We start from the raw sequence: 16,476 nt of genomic DNA, 5'->3' as shown, positions 1-16,476 counted from the left end.
GACAAACACCTGAAACATCATTGAGGAACGGGAATGCTGTTAAGTCATGACGCATTTTTTAGTTGGTGTTTTGTCTCCTGTCACTTGTGCAGGTCCCAGACTCGGAAAGGATCACGTACTCCGGGTTTAAGAGCTCCATGAAGAGGAGGCTGGCGGCCCGCGCTGCGGCGGCGAGCAGCCCCATTGTCACAAGATGGCAGCAGCTGCACGCGAGAGGCCGCTCCCCCGCCCGCCTCGCTGCCTCCGCGGGGCCCCAGCGCGGCCGCGCTCCCGGGGAGGCTCCAGGTCAGGCGGGGTGCGGAGGGTTTTCGTGCAGAGGGTGGCCAAACTGCGGATGTCCACCCACTGCTCCCTCACAGAAGGTGCCAGGAAGGAATCCTGGAGCAACCCGGAGCGGGGTGCCGGTGTGAGGTGTGGGCTGGTGTTGGGCGGTGGCCGTGTCCAGGTGCTTCGGGCATGGCGGTGTGCAGCAGCAGCGGTCTGCGCAGGGCTGCCCAGGCGCGGCGGGACGGCGGCCTCAGGGCAGCAGTGCGCCGCTGTCGTGAAAGGAAAGCTGGGGCTAAGGTTCCTGTTACCAGTGCGCAGGCTGCCCGGGGCAGCAGGTCGTGGAGGTGGGTGTGCAAAGGAGAAAGAAAAGTCAGTCTCACCCCCAGCCCAGCGACGCTTACTGCAGACCAGCCTCTCTTCCTCTGTGGTGCGGGCTGTATCGGGCCGAGTTTAAGTGGCACTGGGCTGTGACAGTGTGCAGGGTTTGTTGGAGTAGCTAGCGATAACTGACAGGAGAGCAGGAGAAGTCATGAGGCCTCACCCCTTCCTTCTGCTTCTCCTTTGCCTTACGCGCAGCTGCTGCAGACCCGGCCATAACTGCAGAACTTGGATCAGTCTACATGCCTGCATGTGCTCTAGCGTACGCTCGCTGAAGGAGAAGCTTGCCTTGTGTCACTGGGTCTGCTCCAATGCATGAAGCGTCAAGTATTGACAAAGGGACAGCAGCCAAGGGACGCTCACACTCGGCTCACTTTAGGGAGAGACCTGAGGGCCGCTCACAACACAGATCAAACTTTCAGTACTCGGACTTTGTCTGAAGAACTGACTATAGGGGAAGCTGTTTCTCTTCCTCAACAGCAGAAGGAGCTGACAAAAGGCTGAATATGAGCCCTTGAACTCACCAACTCCTACTTCCAGCAGTCCTGTGAGAAAGTGCGGAAGGCTCTACATGTAGCACGTACAAGAAGAGCTTCCTGGAAGACTGAGGGATCTAAATAGCTCATTTCTTGATTAATAATTGAAATCTTTAGAGAACAAATAAGAGATGCTGTTTAGTGTTCAGGATATGTTCCTGTGATGCTGTGGCTCTTGGCTAGAAAGTGCAATTTGTCTTCTGCTAAGCACAATACCAGAGCTGTTCAGAAATACATGCCCAGCTCTAAGAAAGCCGGGTTCTAACACAGGGTGAAGTCTTCCCTACTTCAGTTTCTAGAATAAAAAGTCCTTCATGCTGTCTCTGTTAGCAGTGGTGAAAGGCTGTATACAGGTTCTGGGAAATCAGAAATGGATTTTCTGTGTAGCCGGTGATAAATATAAGGCTGGTTATGAGCTGCAGTAGTAAACAAGCACTCTTTAGAAAGCGAGCGATCAATCTGACCTTTATTTAGACACATGTTTTAGGATAAGAGGAATAATGCTGTAGAAATGTCTCCACTGACAAAAGGAAAGCAAGGGTGACTGGTTCAAATGTCACTTATTTGCATTGTCCCACTTAGTGTGTCAGATCTGCTTTTAGAGTACTGTTACTATGAAATTGGTGCTGTTCTGAGAAGCACTTGACAAATATTCCTGTGATGTTTTTTAAAGGAATTGATTCCATTGAAATTCTTTCTGCAGTGACACCTCAGGTGCCTAAGAAACTCTCCGTTATGAAAACTGTTGTGACTCTACCTAGCAGTCATGCTGCATTAGGCTTGGAAGGGAGCAATAATATGAGAGCTGGAATGGAAAAGAAACAAGTGAGTAATACAACATTCAGATGCACTGGTAGGGTATTTGTTTTCCTGTTGTTTTGTTTGTTTGTTTGTTTGTTTTTAAATCTTATTTTTGATCTGGAATCTGTTATGTGGATACTGCCTTATTGGCATGGAAAACAGCAACGTGAGGAGGTCCATTTAGGAAATGCCTGCTAAAGAGATGTCAGGAGCAACTTTGTTATTTATTTGATCTAGCTTCTCTCCCCCTCCTTCAGATTACTGTCCTGCAAACTAAAATTGAAACCAAGCTAACAAAGCCCTCAAGATATGTTTTTTACCTCTGAGGGAAAACATACATTGCAAAAAGTATGCAAAGCATGAATGACTCAGTTTTCCACTTGCTTTAATAACCACTATGTGCGAAGAAGATAATTTCTTCGGTTGTGCAGGATGTAGCTGTTCATTTTATCACGTAGACAGAAATGCTATGAGAAATTTGGCAGAAAGTAGCTTTCTGAGAGTAAAATTTTTTGTCATGACAGTAAAAGGTCAGATTCTTGTTCAAGGATAAAAGAACGCATGGAATTTGCCTAATATGTGAAACAAAGGCTTCAGATCACTTCGCATTTAGGTGTTATTTTCTGTTGCTGTACACGTTATACCTTCTTTTTTCCAGTGGACACTGCCACTTTTTAGGCATTATCTGTTGCTTTTTGGTCATCCTAAATAAACCTGTGCTCTAGCCACCCACCTATTTCTGTTCACCAACTTCTTGAAAATTGAATTCTTGGGTGATGCTTGTCTGCATTAGTGAAACTCATTACCCTAACATTACACTCAAAACAACTTATCTACTTTAGTGCTATCAAATTGTGACTGTTCAATAATTAAGTTGTAAACTTTTAGTCAGTGACCATGCTTTTTTTTCTTTTTGGTGTGCTCTCCTTTCCTTGATTGCACCAGTTGCAAGTTCAGTACTGAAGATACTGATAGCTGTTGACCGTAGCTGTTGAGTAAGGATGCTTCAGAGATGCATGCTCTATGTCCTTGCTTATAGTGGTTTAGAATCCTTAATTAATATTATTGAGAAGTTTCTGTGAGGGTACCAAGCTCAACTTCTAAGAAAAGAAGGACATACTGTCAGGACAGGTGGGCTAACAGGCTCACTGACTGATACCTTGTAATAATTGTATTCTTGAAAGTTGCTGGATGTTGGAAAAAGACCATGCTTTTACATCATTCTGGGAAACCTGGTCCTCCGGGCAATCACTTTCCTTTCTAAATAAGCAAAATAGTCTGGGAAATCATCCTTTCAACAGCGTCCTTCCTGCCCCACTCCATGGTCTGATTGGAAAGTCTGTGAATTTTTTGAGTGTTAAGATATACGTCTCAATGGGTTTAGTAATCTTAGTTGAATTCACCCTACAGAGAAATTTAATAGAACTCTTTTGTGAAATGGTAAGAACTTTCTATGAAGTACTGTGTGTAAAACATTCTTCCTTAAAATGTAAAATCTTTTAAAAGATGAGTACGTGTCATTGGTGATTGTCTTCACTCTTAGTCATAGAGTCAAAGAATGGTTTCATTTGGAAAGGACCCTTAAAGGTCATCCCTCCTGCAATGAGCAGGGACAACTTCAACTATATCAGGTTGCTTAGAGCCTCATCTTTCCAGGGATGGGGCGTCTACCACCTCTTTTGGTAACTTGTTCCAGTCTTTCACCACCTTGTTGTAAAAAATTTCTTCCTTATATCTTGTCTGAAACTACCCTCTTTTACTTTAAAACCATAACCCCTTGTCCTATTGCTACAGGCCCTACTGAAAAAGTCTGTCCCCATCTTCCTGTAAGCCCTCTGTAAATATTGAGAGGCTGTGATAAGATCTCCCCAGAATCTTTTTTCTCCAAGATGAACAACCCCAGCGCTCTCAGCCTGTCTTTGCAGGAGAGCTGCTCTGCCCTCTGATCATTTTTGTGGCCCTTCTCTGGACCTGCTCCAGCAGGTCCATGTCTTGCCTGCGCTGAGGGCTCCAGAGCTGGATGCAGTGCTCCAGGTGGGGTCTCACCAGAGCAGAGTAGAGGGACAGAACCACCTCCCTCAAGCTCCTGGCCATGCTTCTTTTGATGCTGCCCAGGGTATAGTTGTCTTTCTGGGCTGTGAGCACACATTGCTGGCTCATGTTCATGTTCACCTACCAGTACCCCCAAGTTGTTCTTAGAAGGGCAGCTTTCAACCCCTTCCTCCCTCAGCCTGTATTGATAATGGAGGTTGCCCCAACTGAGGTGCAGCACCTTGCACTTGGCCTTACTGAATCTCATGAGGTTCACATGGGCCTGCTTCTTGAGCTTGTCCAGGTGCCTCTGAATGGCATCCCATCCGTCAGGCATGTCAACTGCACCACTCAGGTTGGTATCAGCTGCAAACTTGCCGAGGCTGCACTTGATCCCACTGTCTGTCATTGGTGAAGATATTAAACAGTACAGGTCCCAGTATGGACCATGTGTCAGTCTGTCATTCCTGTGAAGTGACTTACCTGGAGTTATGCTGTAATTTACAAGTGGGAGCTGAGTTAGAACTAAGATATTCAGTGTTTGACATCAAGGACCACAGCCATTTCCTAAAAGTTTGGGGTGCGGGTCTTTGAGATAACGTTGTGGGATAACAAAACCCCAAGTTCTTCCTAAAACCATTTGGAAGTCAGTCCTGGCTAAAACCATATGAAAATCTATACATTTTCTTAGATATAGTAATTAATGACTATTTAATTTGACTGCCTGGTAACATGAATGGATGGAATACATTAAAAATAAAATCTCACATCCAATCAATGCATGTGGTCTCTTTGTGGGCCAGAAGATTATTTCCTTGTATACACAGTTGGTTTTCCACAGAAATGTCTGCACTTATTTTAGAGGGACACAGGTCCAAGCAATCTGATTAACTTTCTGCCAAGTTGTCTATATAAATAATACAGAAAGTGCCTCTCAAAACTGCAGGCCTGCTGTAGAACAGCTGGGATATGTAAAGGAGGAAAACTTTTTTTCCACTATGTTTTTGTAAGACATTTTTTATCATGATTGCAACAGGGTTTTGAAGAAGAGTAACACTGAGTGTGCTTGGAAGGACAGATTTCAAAGACATTAGAGGAAATACATACCAGTCTTGAGTGGCTGGTAAAAACATCAGCTGCATTTCCACCTGACTGTAAATAAAGAATTACAGACCAAACAGGCATCTGGCATCAGAGCATTCAACTCAGTGAACGTTGTGAAGAAATGCATATCACTAGGGGTTGGTGAAGAAGTTCATATCCTGGGTGAGCTGATCTGAGCCTTTGCTTGAATCTTGACTAAAGACCTAAGCTAATTTTTTTTGAAAAAAGAAAAGGTTCTGTTAAAAATTCTGATCTCCTTTTTCTTATTTTTGCTGTGTCATCTATTTCTGTGATGCCCAAGGAAATAATAATGTAATGGAAAAAAATTTATTCCTCTGAGACACCTTGTATATATTTTCAGTTTCATATTGTAGAACTGGTTTAAGGAATGGGATCATGGAGTCCAGGCTTTGGAGCCCTGGTTTGGGAGAGGACTCTGACATCTAGTAGGTGTCATGCTGGAATCAATGGCCTTACAGTTTATGCACCACAAAACTGATCTTCTCTCATAGAGCAAGCCTGAGGCATCAGACTTACTGTCTGCATGTAGAAAACATGGCATTGCATGCTGGTAAAATTAGCCCAAATGCCAATTCAGAAGAGAACAAGAGGGCACTAAGGTTTGGCAGGTGACCTACAGATGTACAGGCCTGGGACCTCTTCCATTGGTAAGATGGTCTTGTTCAAACAACTTTGTTAAAGTTTGTGTGATCATTAGCAGTGAATTGGTGTTTTGTGAAAGGGAAGATGGTGGCTCAAATTAGAGCACACGATTTGGACACTGGTATGCTGTATTTGTTACTGATCTCCCATCCAAGAGGCAAGTTGTTTTGAAGCTTTTATATGACAAGTGTTGAGTCCTTTGGTGGGAATTGTGTTATCCATGATGTTAAAATAAGGTTTTTGACAGATTTCTTCACTAAGTCATGTTTTCACTTCAATATATTAGCAGATATGTTCTTCTCAGCTTCCAATGCTCCAGGAGGTTGGATACAGCATTGCAGAAAATGGTGACATGAAGGTCTGTGAAAATACCAGTTGCATCTGGAAAGGTATGTCCCAGTATAGCAAATATTGTCATGCACGCTAAACAGAGAGATACAGCAGGCTGCATCTACACTGGAAAAGCAAGTGTATCTACCTGTTCCAGCAAGTGTTTCAGAATAATACAAAGTGGTTGAGATCTATGCTGCTTGGGGCTACTTTTTTAGAGTTCCTACCATCTGTGAAGAGATAGTATTATACCTCTTTCAGTGTGGTTCACCCCTAGTATTTTACCTGGCTTTCCTTTGGGCCCCATTTAATGCGTTGATGACCCTAAAACATTAATTTCCTTTTAGCTTTTCAGCTTGAGAACCCTACAAATAATGTAGAGTTGTGCTGCAGAAAGGGCACAGGATATGTATCATATATATGGACTGTTGTGTACATGAGAGTGCAAGACATGCAGAGATGGCGAGTCTTCTTGCTCTTACCTATAGGTAAATACAGCTGGAGTGAACAGTCCCTCGCACTCCCTCAGGTTTCATCTGTGGGAGAGTTGGTAAATTTGCTTCAAAAGATGTCCTGGGAATGAATGAGCATAAGGGAGTGTGAATGATCAGGTGACTGGAAAAGAGATGGGATGTGAGGAGCTAACCCGTGAAATAATACAGATACTCCCAGAGTTGTTTTAGTATGAGGGAATTCATTAAATATCAGGCAGATATTTTGTTGTGGTCTGTCTTGGACAGATGATTTGTTTTGGTGATCTGGCTATTTCTGTATATGATGGGTTCTTGCCAGTCAAGGCCTGATTCATACTCATGTAAAAACATTAAGAAAAGCTTCTTTATGAATCTGGAGTTCAGCTCCTGTAGAAGAAGCTGGGAGCTGTGGGATAGATTTTATATATGCCTTTGTGGCTCTTCTTCATGCAAATAAGACTCATTTCAGAACAGTCAATAGCAACAGTGTAGGAATTGTTGACAGTGGTTCTTTTCTTGATGGCAAAAGAATACAGCTATCAGGAATACCGGCTTTTATTCCACCCATCCACTTGTTGATTATGTGGTCTAGTGTGACAGTACTGACTACTTACCACTTCCTGAGTCTCATTGTGAGAAGTGACACAGACATGTGAGACCAAAATTAAAAGAAATTAAAAGTCAGTGATATCTGCTGGTACCAAGGCAAAATAACACAAAATGGTGTAATGAAGCTTAATTTTCACTAATTAAAAAGCCTGTTATGCACATTCATGTGTCTATGAAGTAGGTGAATAGACCTGATGGCGTATTCAGTATGAATTTGCAGTAGGCAAATTAATTACTCACGAGAGAAGAGAAGCCTCAAATGAATTACAGAGATGATTTCATCCTTTATATCTCACTACTCAGTACCAGTTACCAATGTTAAAGAAGAAAAGCATTTTCAGTGTTTCAAAAGTGTTGCCATTCATCTCACTGTTGCAATTAAGAGCCTTAATTTTCCTGAATTATCTTACTTGGCCGGATTCAGAAAGGTTTGGTAAAGTTTTGGAAAAATAACCACAAATCTAGATATTAGAAATACAGATTTTTCTGTACAGACAAATCTAATTTCAGTGACATTAGACCTTTTAGAGGTAGAATGCAGCGTTACATCTCCTGTTGGGCAGGTCTGAGAAGGTTGTTCCTGCAAGCCTTCTTGATAGTTTAACTCCACAAAATTTTAGACACAGAAGGAAATCACCGTGGTCTGCTTCTTGCTCATCTTCAGTCCTTATTTGGAGAGAAAGGGGGTACCACAGCTGAGAGGGGAAATAGTTGTGGTCTGGCAGAAATGAATTTTGGATTAGGGGAGAAGATTCAGGACAGACTAAGGAAGGACCGCGTGAAATAACTTCTCCACAATTTGTCATTGGACTTCCATATAGGATGTTTATCTGTGTATTTAAGTTTGTCAGTGTTGGATTTTTTTGAATGGAGGAGGTTACCAGTAGAGATAAGTAGTGTCTTCTGCCCCTGAAAATTTTAATACTTATTGCAAATACTTCTTTCTGGAGAATAATTGAAAAAGGAGGTCAAAACACAGAGAGAAGCACAGAAATGTGAATCTCCGCCTTTCTGCTCTGCATAGTACATTAAAATGATTTCTTACACATAAAAATCTAGCATTAAATGGTTCATAGCACTAATGATCTGGCTTTTTTACTATGATGTTTAGGAGTCCTTGAAGCATAAGTTAGACAATGACTATAAAGGGTGACTCTTCTGCTTGCTCGTACTTGTATTTGCTTTTGTTTCTTGCTTATGTGCTGTCACAAGCTTAGTGTGCTGTGGTCAAGGTGCATGTGCTTTAAAAACCTTTTCCTGTGGTTAGGTATTGATGGGGGAGACCTTTTGGTGAGAAATTAACATGAGAAAGCAAAGTTTATTGCTGTGTGAGGGGGTTTTGAAGTGGGAGAGCATGTATGAAACATTCTGCTACTAACAACTTTTGACAGAGAACTAAGGCGAAAAAGGCAAAAAATCCCCATGTTCCGTATCGAGCTGTGGTACAATTTAAACAGAGTATAGGGTTCCCTATTCTCTGTTCTAGCTGACTAAATCTATGGAGGTTTGAAAGAGGTGGTAAAAGGTGGCTTTCACCTAGTTCAGCGTGTCTAATGTTTGGAGCCTACCCAGGATAAATTAGACCCTTCTGGCCTCCTCTGGACCATGGAGAGACAAATATAGTGAGAATGTGAAAGGCTTAGGCATGAGAAAAGTTGGTGGTGTTTTTGCATTACTTATCTGTGTGTGATGAATCTTCAAATACAGGATGCCAAGAGGGGACCCATAGTGACTTCAGAGCTGTTACCACCATGAAGCCTTCCATACTATGGGAACCAGAAGTGAGGCTTCATATTAGTGGCTTGCGCAATGATTACTGTAAGTTAATTTCTCCTGTGTGGTGGTTTTCACAGAGAATGGGGATTCTTATGTATATTTCAAGATAGATAGCAAAGGTGTGTCCCCTTCATATAAAATGGAAACTCTGCAGGACATATGCATGAAGTCATGTTTCTTATAAGGACACATCTTTGAAAACTGGCTGTCCCAGGACAGAGACATGACTGATCAAACCCTAGAATCAATACTACCTAACTCTCATGTAGTTTCCTTCAGCTGTAGATCTCAATACAACTTTCAAATCAAACCAATTTACTTACCTCTGGTTAATTAAGTTAAAACGTTTCAGCTATCAGCCTTGGATATCCAGCAGCCAGTCAACACAGCAGCAACTTTATTGAGCAGACTTTGAAATCTCTTGTTTTGGCAGAGATCAGTGACATTGATAAATACATTGACAGATGATAGATACCTTCTGAACTAAATTCTCATTTATGTCTTTGGTGGTGCACAGGGAAAAATTAAACATGCACAAATTGCACATGAAGACACATGGATCTCTGGTCTACAGCAGCAAATACATGTTTTAACAGTTCATAAGATCTAATGAACAGCTCATTATGTGCAAGTGTTTGTAATTGCCCTGTGGAGTTTTTTTTCAACATATCTTTGCAAGTGTTCATGTATATCTATGAACAGGACAAAAGTTTGTGTGATTTACACTGTGCACAAAGTATGTCACAAGACTAACAGCATGAACAGAAGTCTTTGGAAGTGATTTCTGGCTACACCGATCAGGACTGTAGTTAAAACAGCTGACCGATGGATTCAGCTGTTCTTCAGAGTGATTTTAGTTACCAAAATATTATGTCAGACCTTGGCCTGTGGTAAGTCTTCTGTGCTTCAGAGGTCATGACTTTTAAGCTGCCCTAAATCATTATCATAACCCTTATCATTAGCAGCATAAATGTTATCATTAACCTGAGGATGTAGGACAGACTGTAGCATATAGGCTCTCTCCTATGTCTTTCTCAATTACAAGAATTACCTTGGAACAAGGGTGGTTTTGGAACTGGAGTGGTTTCTGAGGGAGCCTCATTTCTGGTGGCAGAAATGAAGAGTGAATAACATAGTGATCCAAAACACAGCGTGATAGATTAAAAAAATCTAGTGGAGAAGCTGCAAGTCAGATCCTGCTGTGCAAACGTACCAGTTTGTAGAAATTAGTCTTGTGGAGACCTTACGTAGTTAGAGATACTGTCCTTCATGTAGGAGCAATACTTGCTAGTAATGGTTTCGTAGAAGCATTCTCTTGAAGTTTTCCCATAGCTATTAGAAAAAAAGTCTCTCTCCCCTAGAATGATACTCCCTTTCACTCCATCCTGTTACCTACAACTTTTTTGCAGTAATTTTTGGTAGCTTTCTTCTAGATCTAAACATACTGGACTGGAGCCTTGAAAATCTTGTGGCTGTTGCTGTAGGACCTGCTGCACACATCTGGAAGGGAGGAGCTCTTCAAACCATTGAAAGAATTTATTTGAATTCGAATTCCAAATACATTTCTTCTCTGGCTTGGATAAAAGAAGGAACTTGCCTTGCAATTGGCACCAGCGATGGAGAAGTACAAGTACTAGATAGTCTACTTTTTTAGTCTTTTTCCATTTTTAGCTAAAGTCTCCACATGACAATTTGATACTGATTTTTTTTTTAAGAAAACAAACGAGAAAGATGGGCTAAACTACAGAAGAACTCTGCTGGAGACAACATATAGCACTTCGCTATATCAGGCTGCACCTTACTGAATGGCTTAGTAACATCCAGAGTTGTCTGTATGTAATGGAGCCTCTGAAGCCATTAAAAAGCTGATGACTGAATAAATATATTCAGTTGTCCAGAGACAATCAGATTTTTTTTCACTAGTAAGAGGAACTCCTTCATTAAATTATTTTACTCAGCACGGTTTTTTCTTGTATCTCTCTTGCTAAGATTATTGTAGTGATCCATACTCTGACCTCTCGACCTCTCCTTATGGATTCACACATGAGAATCTGACTTCAGTGTGATTATACACATATCTGTCAGCCTGCTTTTATGCAACAGTCCTATTATCAAAAGATTTTTTGGGGACTTTGGCTGAGATGCTAGATAATATAGGGACCTACCAGCTGCAGTCCTGAGTCAGCAATCTGAAGGTACTGAAGGCCAGTGCTTTCAAGTACAGACTTCCAAATACATGTTAATAAATAGCTTTAAACTCAGGAGATGTGCATTCTCTTCAATCCACTTCAGCATCATGGATATAGCTGCCAAAATCTGGAAATACTCCTTCTTATCTTGTGAAACAAATGAGCTCGAGGTTGTCCATATGTCAGAGCAGAACTGGGAAGTGGGTTACTTGCAAACAAATGAAGACAGCAAGAATTTTTTTTTCTTTTTGTTGTTGAATTTGTATTTCCCATTTTTTTTGGTTTGGCAGCTGTGGGACATTGAAACCAAAAAGAGGCTGAGAAATATGTTTGGTCACCTGTCTGTAGTTGGAGCGCTGAGCTGGAATCATCATATTCTGAGCAGGTGAGTGGTGTAGTATATTCCCAGGCGGAGTCCTGTGGCTTTTACTTATACAAATGTCCCCTTCACTTTGGTTGTTTTCTTTGGCTTTGCTCGAAGATGATTTATCCTGTCCCTCTACTTACCAGGCATCTCAGAAATAATATGTAGATTTACTGTGTGGCAGGAAAGCAGCCAAAGGGGATTTAGCCTGCCTCTTTAATCTCTCTTCTTACTGTCCTTCCAGAAAACTGTCAGCACTTGCAGAATTTTACTAGGATGTGGAGACTGTGGCTCTGGTTTTGCACAAAGCCTGATCATAGCCTGCCCAGTGCCAGGGAAAGGACATGTAGTTTAGTCTGCCCCTCTGTTGATATCAAGATTGCATCTGTCTTTTGAGGTGCACAGCAAAACACAGCTGTTAAGAGTTACACACCTCTCTAGCTGGGTATCTGCAAAGGAAGACTGGCTCACTGCTACCTACAACCCAAGCAGGAGTGAAGTGGTTGATCTTTGCTTTGCCAAGGGTGAATTTTAAACTAGCTGATGAATATTTTATATTTAGGGATCATTTCAATATGGGGACTCAGATGAGAAAGATCAAGTGTACTCTTTTGTTGTTTTATTCCTCCCGCTTCCTGTTTCAGATCTTTGACTCACACTTGAAGGGGCTTAGGTTAGACTTGTTTAGGATGGATGCTTCTATGATTTTAAAATCATATGATAGCCTTCTGTTTTACTTAAATGCAGAACTAATAGCAAAGGTAGACTGACTTGTTAAACTCAAAATTACACTGGTATCTCTGGATATGAACACTGGAGGTAATGTTATTTTGATTTTTCAAGGTGCTCTGGGTTTTGATTGTATTAGGTCTGCTAGGTGCAGTGCAGTACAAGAATACCGGCTGAACAACCGGTTAATAAAATGCTGTTACTGGAGCTGGTACATTGCGTGTGTTAAGTTACAAGGATGCAGCTAGAACATCCTGCCAATGCCATGACCTTATTAGAATACGCAATAGTTTCAATTTGCATTTCAGCTTGGCCAGAGGAGTGAAAGCAACAGAGAAAATCAAATTATAGATTTATCTGAATAGAAATTGGTGATAAAATTCAGCATGAACCAGTGAACTGTTATGGTTAACAGATTAGGTTGAGATAACATTTATTTCTCTTGTTAGGTTTGAAACTAACCAGTTCATTCTAACATTAAGGCAGAATTAAAATACCTGTATAAGTAGAAAAAAGATATGAAGTTAATACTCATTGTTACTAAAATAAAAGCAACATTCTTACAGTAAACTTCACTGTGGACAATCGATACTTTGGGATTACATACTAATTTCAGTGGTTTAAAATAGCCCAACAACACATCATCATGAACCTGTAAATAAATTTCAGTACCATAAATTAATCCATCACAAAATTTTGTTGGCTTCTTTTTGTCTTTAGCAAAACAGACGGCACCTTCTGTGTCAAAAGCAAATAATTCTGATTTGATGCCAAGTGGAAAAAATTCCTTTCAGCCAGGATTCTGAGGACCCCAGTTCCTTCCCATGCATACCACTAGAAGTACCGAAAACCTAATATGGCCAACACTGGCAATTCAGTTCTGTTTCTTTTGGTGTGGTGAGTTGACCTTGCCTTGATACCAGGTGCCCACCAAGCTGCTCTATCACTCCCCTCCTCGGCAGGATGGGGAGGGGAGAAAATAAGATGGAAAAAAACTTTTGGGTCAAGATAAAGGCAGTTTAATAAACCAAAGTAAGGGCTGTGTGTAGAAGTGAAGGCGAACAAAAGATTATTGTCTACTTCCCATCAGCAGGCAATGTCCAGGCACTTGCTGGGAAGTATGGCTTTAGTACACATAGCAGTTGTTCTGGAAGACAAAAGTTATAATAATGAATGCTGCCACATGCTTCGCGCCCTCTTTTAGCTTTTGTTGCTGAGCAGATGTCATACGGTATGGAATATCCCTTTGGTCAGTTTGTATCAGCTGTCCTGGCTATGTCCCCTCCCAAGACCCTGCCCACCCCCAGCCTACTGATGAGGAGGGAAAGGTTGGAGGGACAGCCTTGATGCTGTGCGAGTGCTGCTCAGCAGTAGCCAAAAGACAAAACACCGGTGTGTTATCACTGCCTTTCTGGCTACCAATGCAAGGCACAGCACTGTGAGGGCTGCTATGGGGAAAATAAACTCCATCTTAGCCAGACCCGATATACTTGGTTAAATTTTCTGCATAGTATTTAGTAGGAAAAATCAGTGTAAATCTTTGGGAGGCAAATGATGATGGCTTTGCATATAATGCACATATTGTCATGTATTTTCTAGGTATTTTCCAGAAAAGTTTGCTTAATATTCACTGAAGCACTGCTTGGTTGCAATCTTTCATGCTTTTTGGTGAACTTCAAGAGCTTGGCAAGTCCATAATACAAACACAACAGAATGACATTTCTTGCAATCGGTCAGTTTTGAGTGTGCTTTTCTAAAGTTTCCACATCACTCAACTTGGATCTGAAATATTTTGAAGAGCCGGTATGGGACAGTCTCCAGTCATTATTGCCTTCAATTAATAAGTAATGCCAGATACATGTCATCGTGTTGGAAATGTGAATTTCCAGCAGGAAGCCCTTCTGTTTTGTCATAGGTTTACTGTAGGTAGTATCCTTAGAAAGGCAGGAAAATGTACTGCAAGGTATTTTCAATATTTTCATTTCAGCTGTACTGTTCATATGTAAAACCTGTATCTCAGAACTAAGCTGTAACAGTAGCTGTGCTTCCAGGCAGGATATTTCTTCCTTCTTTTGATAAACTGATGATACTGGCTGTAGAACCATGCATCCATTTCCTGACAGGCAATTACTGCAACAGCGTCAAGCTGTGCAGATTTATTTAAGCCTGGAAGTGGGAGGGAGAAGAGACAGAACCAAGTTACTTGCTAGGAAGCCCTTTCCCAGAGCGATGTAGTTTTACACTCCCTTTTTGTTGGGCATAGAGCCATATCTGGCCTTGGCAAAAATAATTTTGCAAAATGATTTTTCATGAAGAACAGGAAATAGTTTACATTAAATGGCTTGACAGGGTGTGGATTAGTGGAATACAGTGCAATATATCTTCAGGGAAATGAAAACCATGAGAGAGAACAGGTATTCTGTCTGGCTTGAACTGAGCAGCTGCTTGGCTTATTTCTCTTGTCAGCCACCTCTACAGTCAGGGTGTGCTTTCAATGGTTGGTTTGTGTTTCCTTTTACTGAAATAGTGTTGTTCTGCAGATGCACCACCCTGATGTGGTTTGCTTCTGAAACCACACATCTGACTCATATCAGTGTGATGTTGTAGCTTGTCTTCTTTAACATTAAACCCATGCTGTCTGTTCTCATCTACAGTGGTTCACGACTAGGATCTATTCATCACCATGATGTTCGGGTTGCTCAACACCATGTTGGGACTCTTCGCCACAACAAAAAAAGCATTTGCAGCTTGAAATGGTCACTAACCGACCAGTTGCTGGCCAGTGGGTCTAGTGATGGTATATTAAATATCTGGCCTAGTGACCCTGGTGTGAAATTGCAGTTGCAGCCACTGAAAACCATACCTCATTCTTCAGCAGTTAAGGTATATGGAAAAAGATTGTCTGCTTTTCTATATTTGCTCTCTTGAAATCACATTGTTGATGGGGACAGTTAGGAAATTTTTCAAGTTATTTCAGTGATACCTATTAGTTTCTTCTCCCTGTCTGTGATGCAGTTAATTTTAAGACCAGTTCTCCTCATACCAAGTCACAGATAAATTTGCTAGGGCTTTGATTATGAAATTTTACTGGATTAGTAGGCCTTTGTAAATATAATGTCAAACAGAACTAAAATTTACAGCCTTCTTTATCTCTCTGCCTTGCACAGAAAAGTTTGATGATGCAATACTTACAAGTTAACAAACAAGATCTTTCAATTTTTGGAATTTTGGAAAGTTCTCTCTACTGCAGTTAATTTAAATATGCAGTTTCTTCTGTCCATATTTTTATGTGTTCGCTGGTAGCAAATAATCTGAAGTAGGAAACTGGAAATGAGACCATTTAAGATTTTTCATCTTTAGAAAGTTCCAGTCTGTGTGGGAGAGAGGACCGGTATCAGCAATAAGAGGCAGGGGAGCCCAGAATATATGAGCTGTTTATTCTCCCAAAAGTCTGAGGCTGGCCTGAAGCATTGGAGTTAAAAGGTTGAAGGAGTTTGTTGAAACAGATGGAATTGAATTCTTAGCTTTTCTTCAGGTAGAGTCTGGGCCTTAGGCATATCCTGGAAATATGTCAGAAGAAATCTTGTCTCTTTTAAAGCCCTATAAGTCACGTTGCTTAGGCTTCTGTGATGGCTTAGCATAGGCAGCAAGACCGTATCCTGCTGGGTTCTTCTGGTCCTGAGTGTGAGTCTATGAAGGGTAAACAGAGAAGCTGGAGTTCTGTGAGTGTATGTGGGCCAGTGCAGGCTACTGTGGAGCAATGACAAGGAAAGCAACATTTGGAGTTTTGGGATCCTGAGTTCTGTGAACGTGTATTCTGGGTGCTTGTTGCAGTTCATTTTTCCAACTAGTCTTTTAAGCAAAAACTATTCTGTTTTTACAGCTAACCTCCTAGTCTGTTCTGGCATCTCTTTTCTTTTTTTTTTTTTTCTTTTTTTTTTTTTTTTTTTAGGCAATGAACTGGTGTCCTTGGCAGTCCAAAGTCCTTGCTACAGGGGGTGGAATGAAGGACAGGATTTTGCGTGTCTGGGACATAAATTGTGAGAAAATTATCCAAAGTGCAGCTACAGATTCTCAGGTGAAATGATGAAATGTCTGCATACTTAGGCTATGCTCTTCTGGTAAAGCTATGCTCATTTGGCAAACTACCACTGACTTTGAGGGTGGTTCTGCAGTCAGAAGAACAGCAGGATTTTCTCTGGATGTGCAGTTGTGCTACATTCAAC

At 41.4% G+C, this 16,476-nt stretch overlaps 1 protein-coding gene across 1 annotated transcript in view; it reads left to right on the top strand.

Annotated features, from left to right (window-relative positions):
* Positions 1 to 16,476, top strand: part of CDC20B (cell division cycle 20B) — a 35,877-nt gene that overhangs the window by 14,984 nt on the left and 4,417 nt on the right. The window contains exons 3-9 of the mRNA XM_080373113.1: positions 93 to 2,006; positions 6,070 to 6,169; positions 8,900 to 9,010; positions 10,402 to 10,598; positions 11,448 to 11,542; positions 14,905 to 15,133; positions 16,203 to 16,328. Coding sequence (XP_080229239.1) covers positions 1,842 to 2,006; positions 6,070 to 6,169; positions 8,900 to 9,010; positions 10,402 to 10,598; positions 11,448 to 11,542; positions 14,905 to 15,133; positions 16,203 to 16,328 — 1,023 coding nt within the window. The 5' untranslated portion in view covers positions 93 to 1,841. The remainder of the gene's footprint in view (positions 1 to 92; positions 2,007 to 6,069; positions 6,170 to 8,899; positions 9,011 to 10,401; positions 10,599 to 11,447; positions 11,543 to 14,904; positions 15,134 to 16,202; positions 16,329 to 16,476) is intronic.

Source organism: Falco punctatus (assembly GCF_963210335.1).
Source record: "Falco punctatus genome assembly, chromosome: Z".
Classification (NCBI taxonomy): domain Eukaryota; kingdom Metazoa; phylum Chordata; class Aves; order Falconiformes; family Falconidae; genus Falco; species Falco punctatus.
This window is presented reverse-complemented; position numbering and strand designations above follow the sequence as displayed.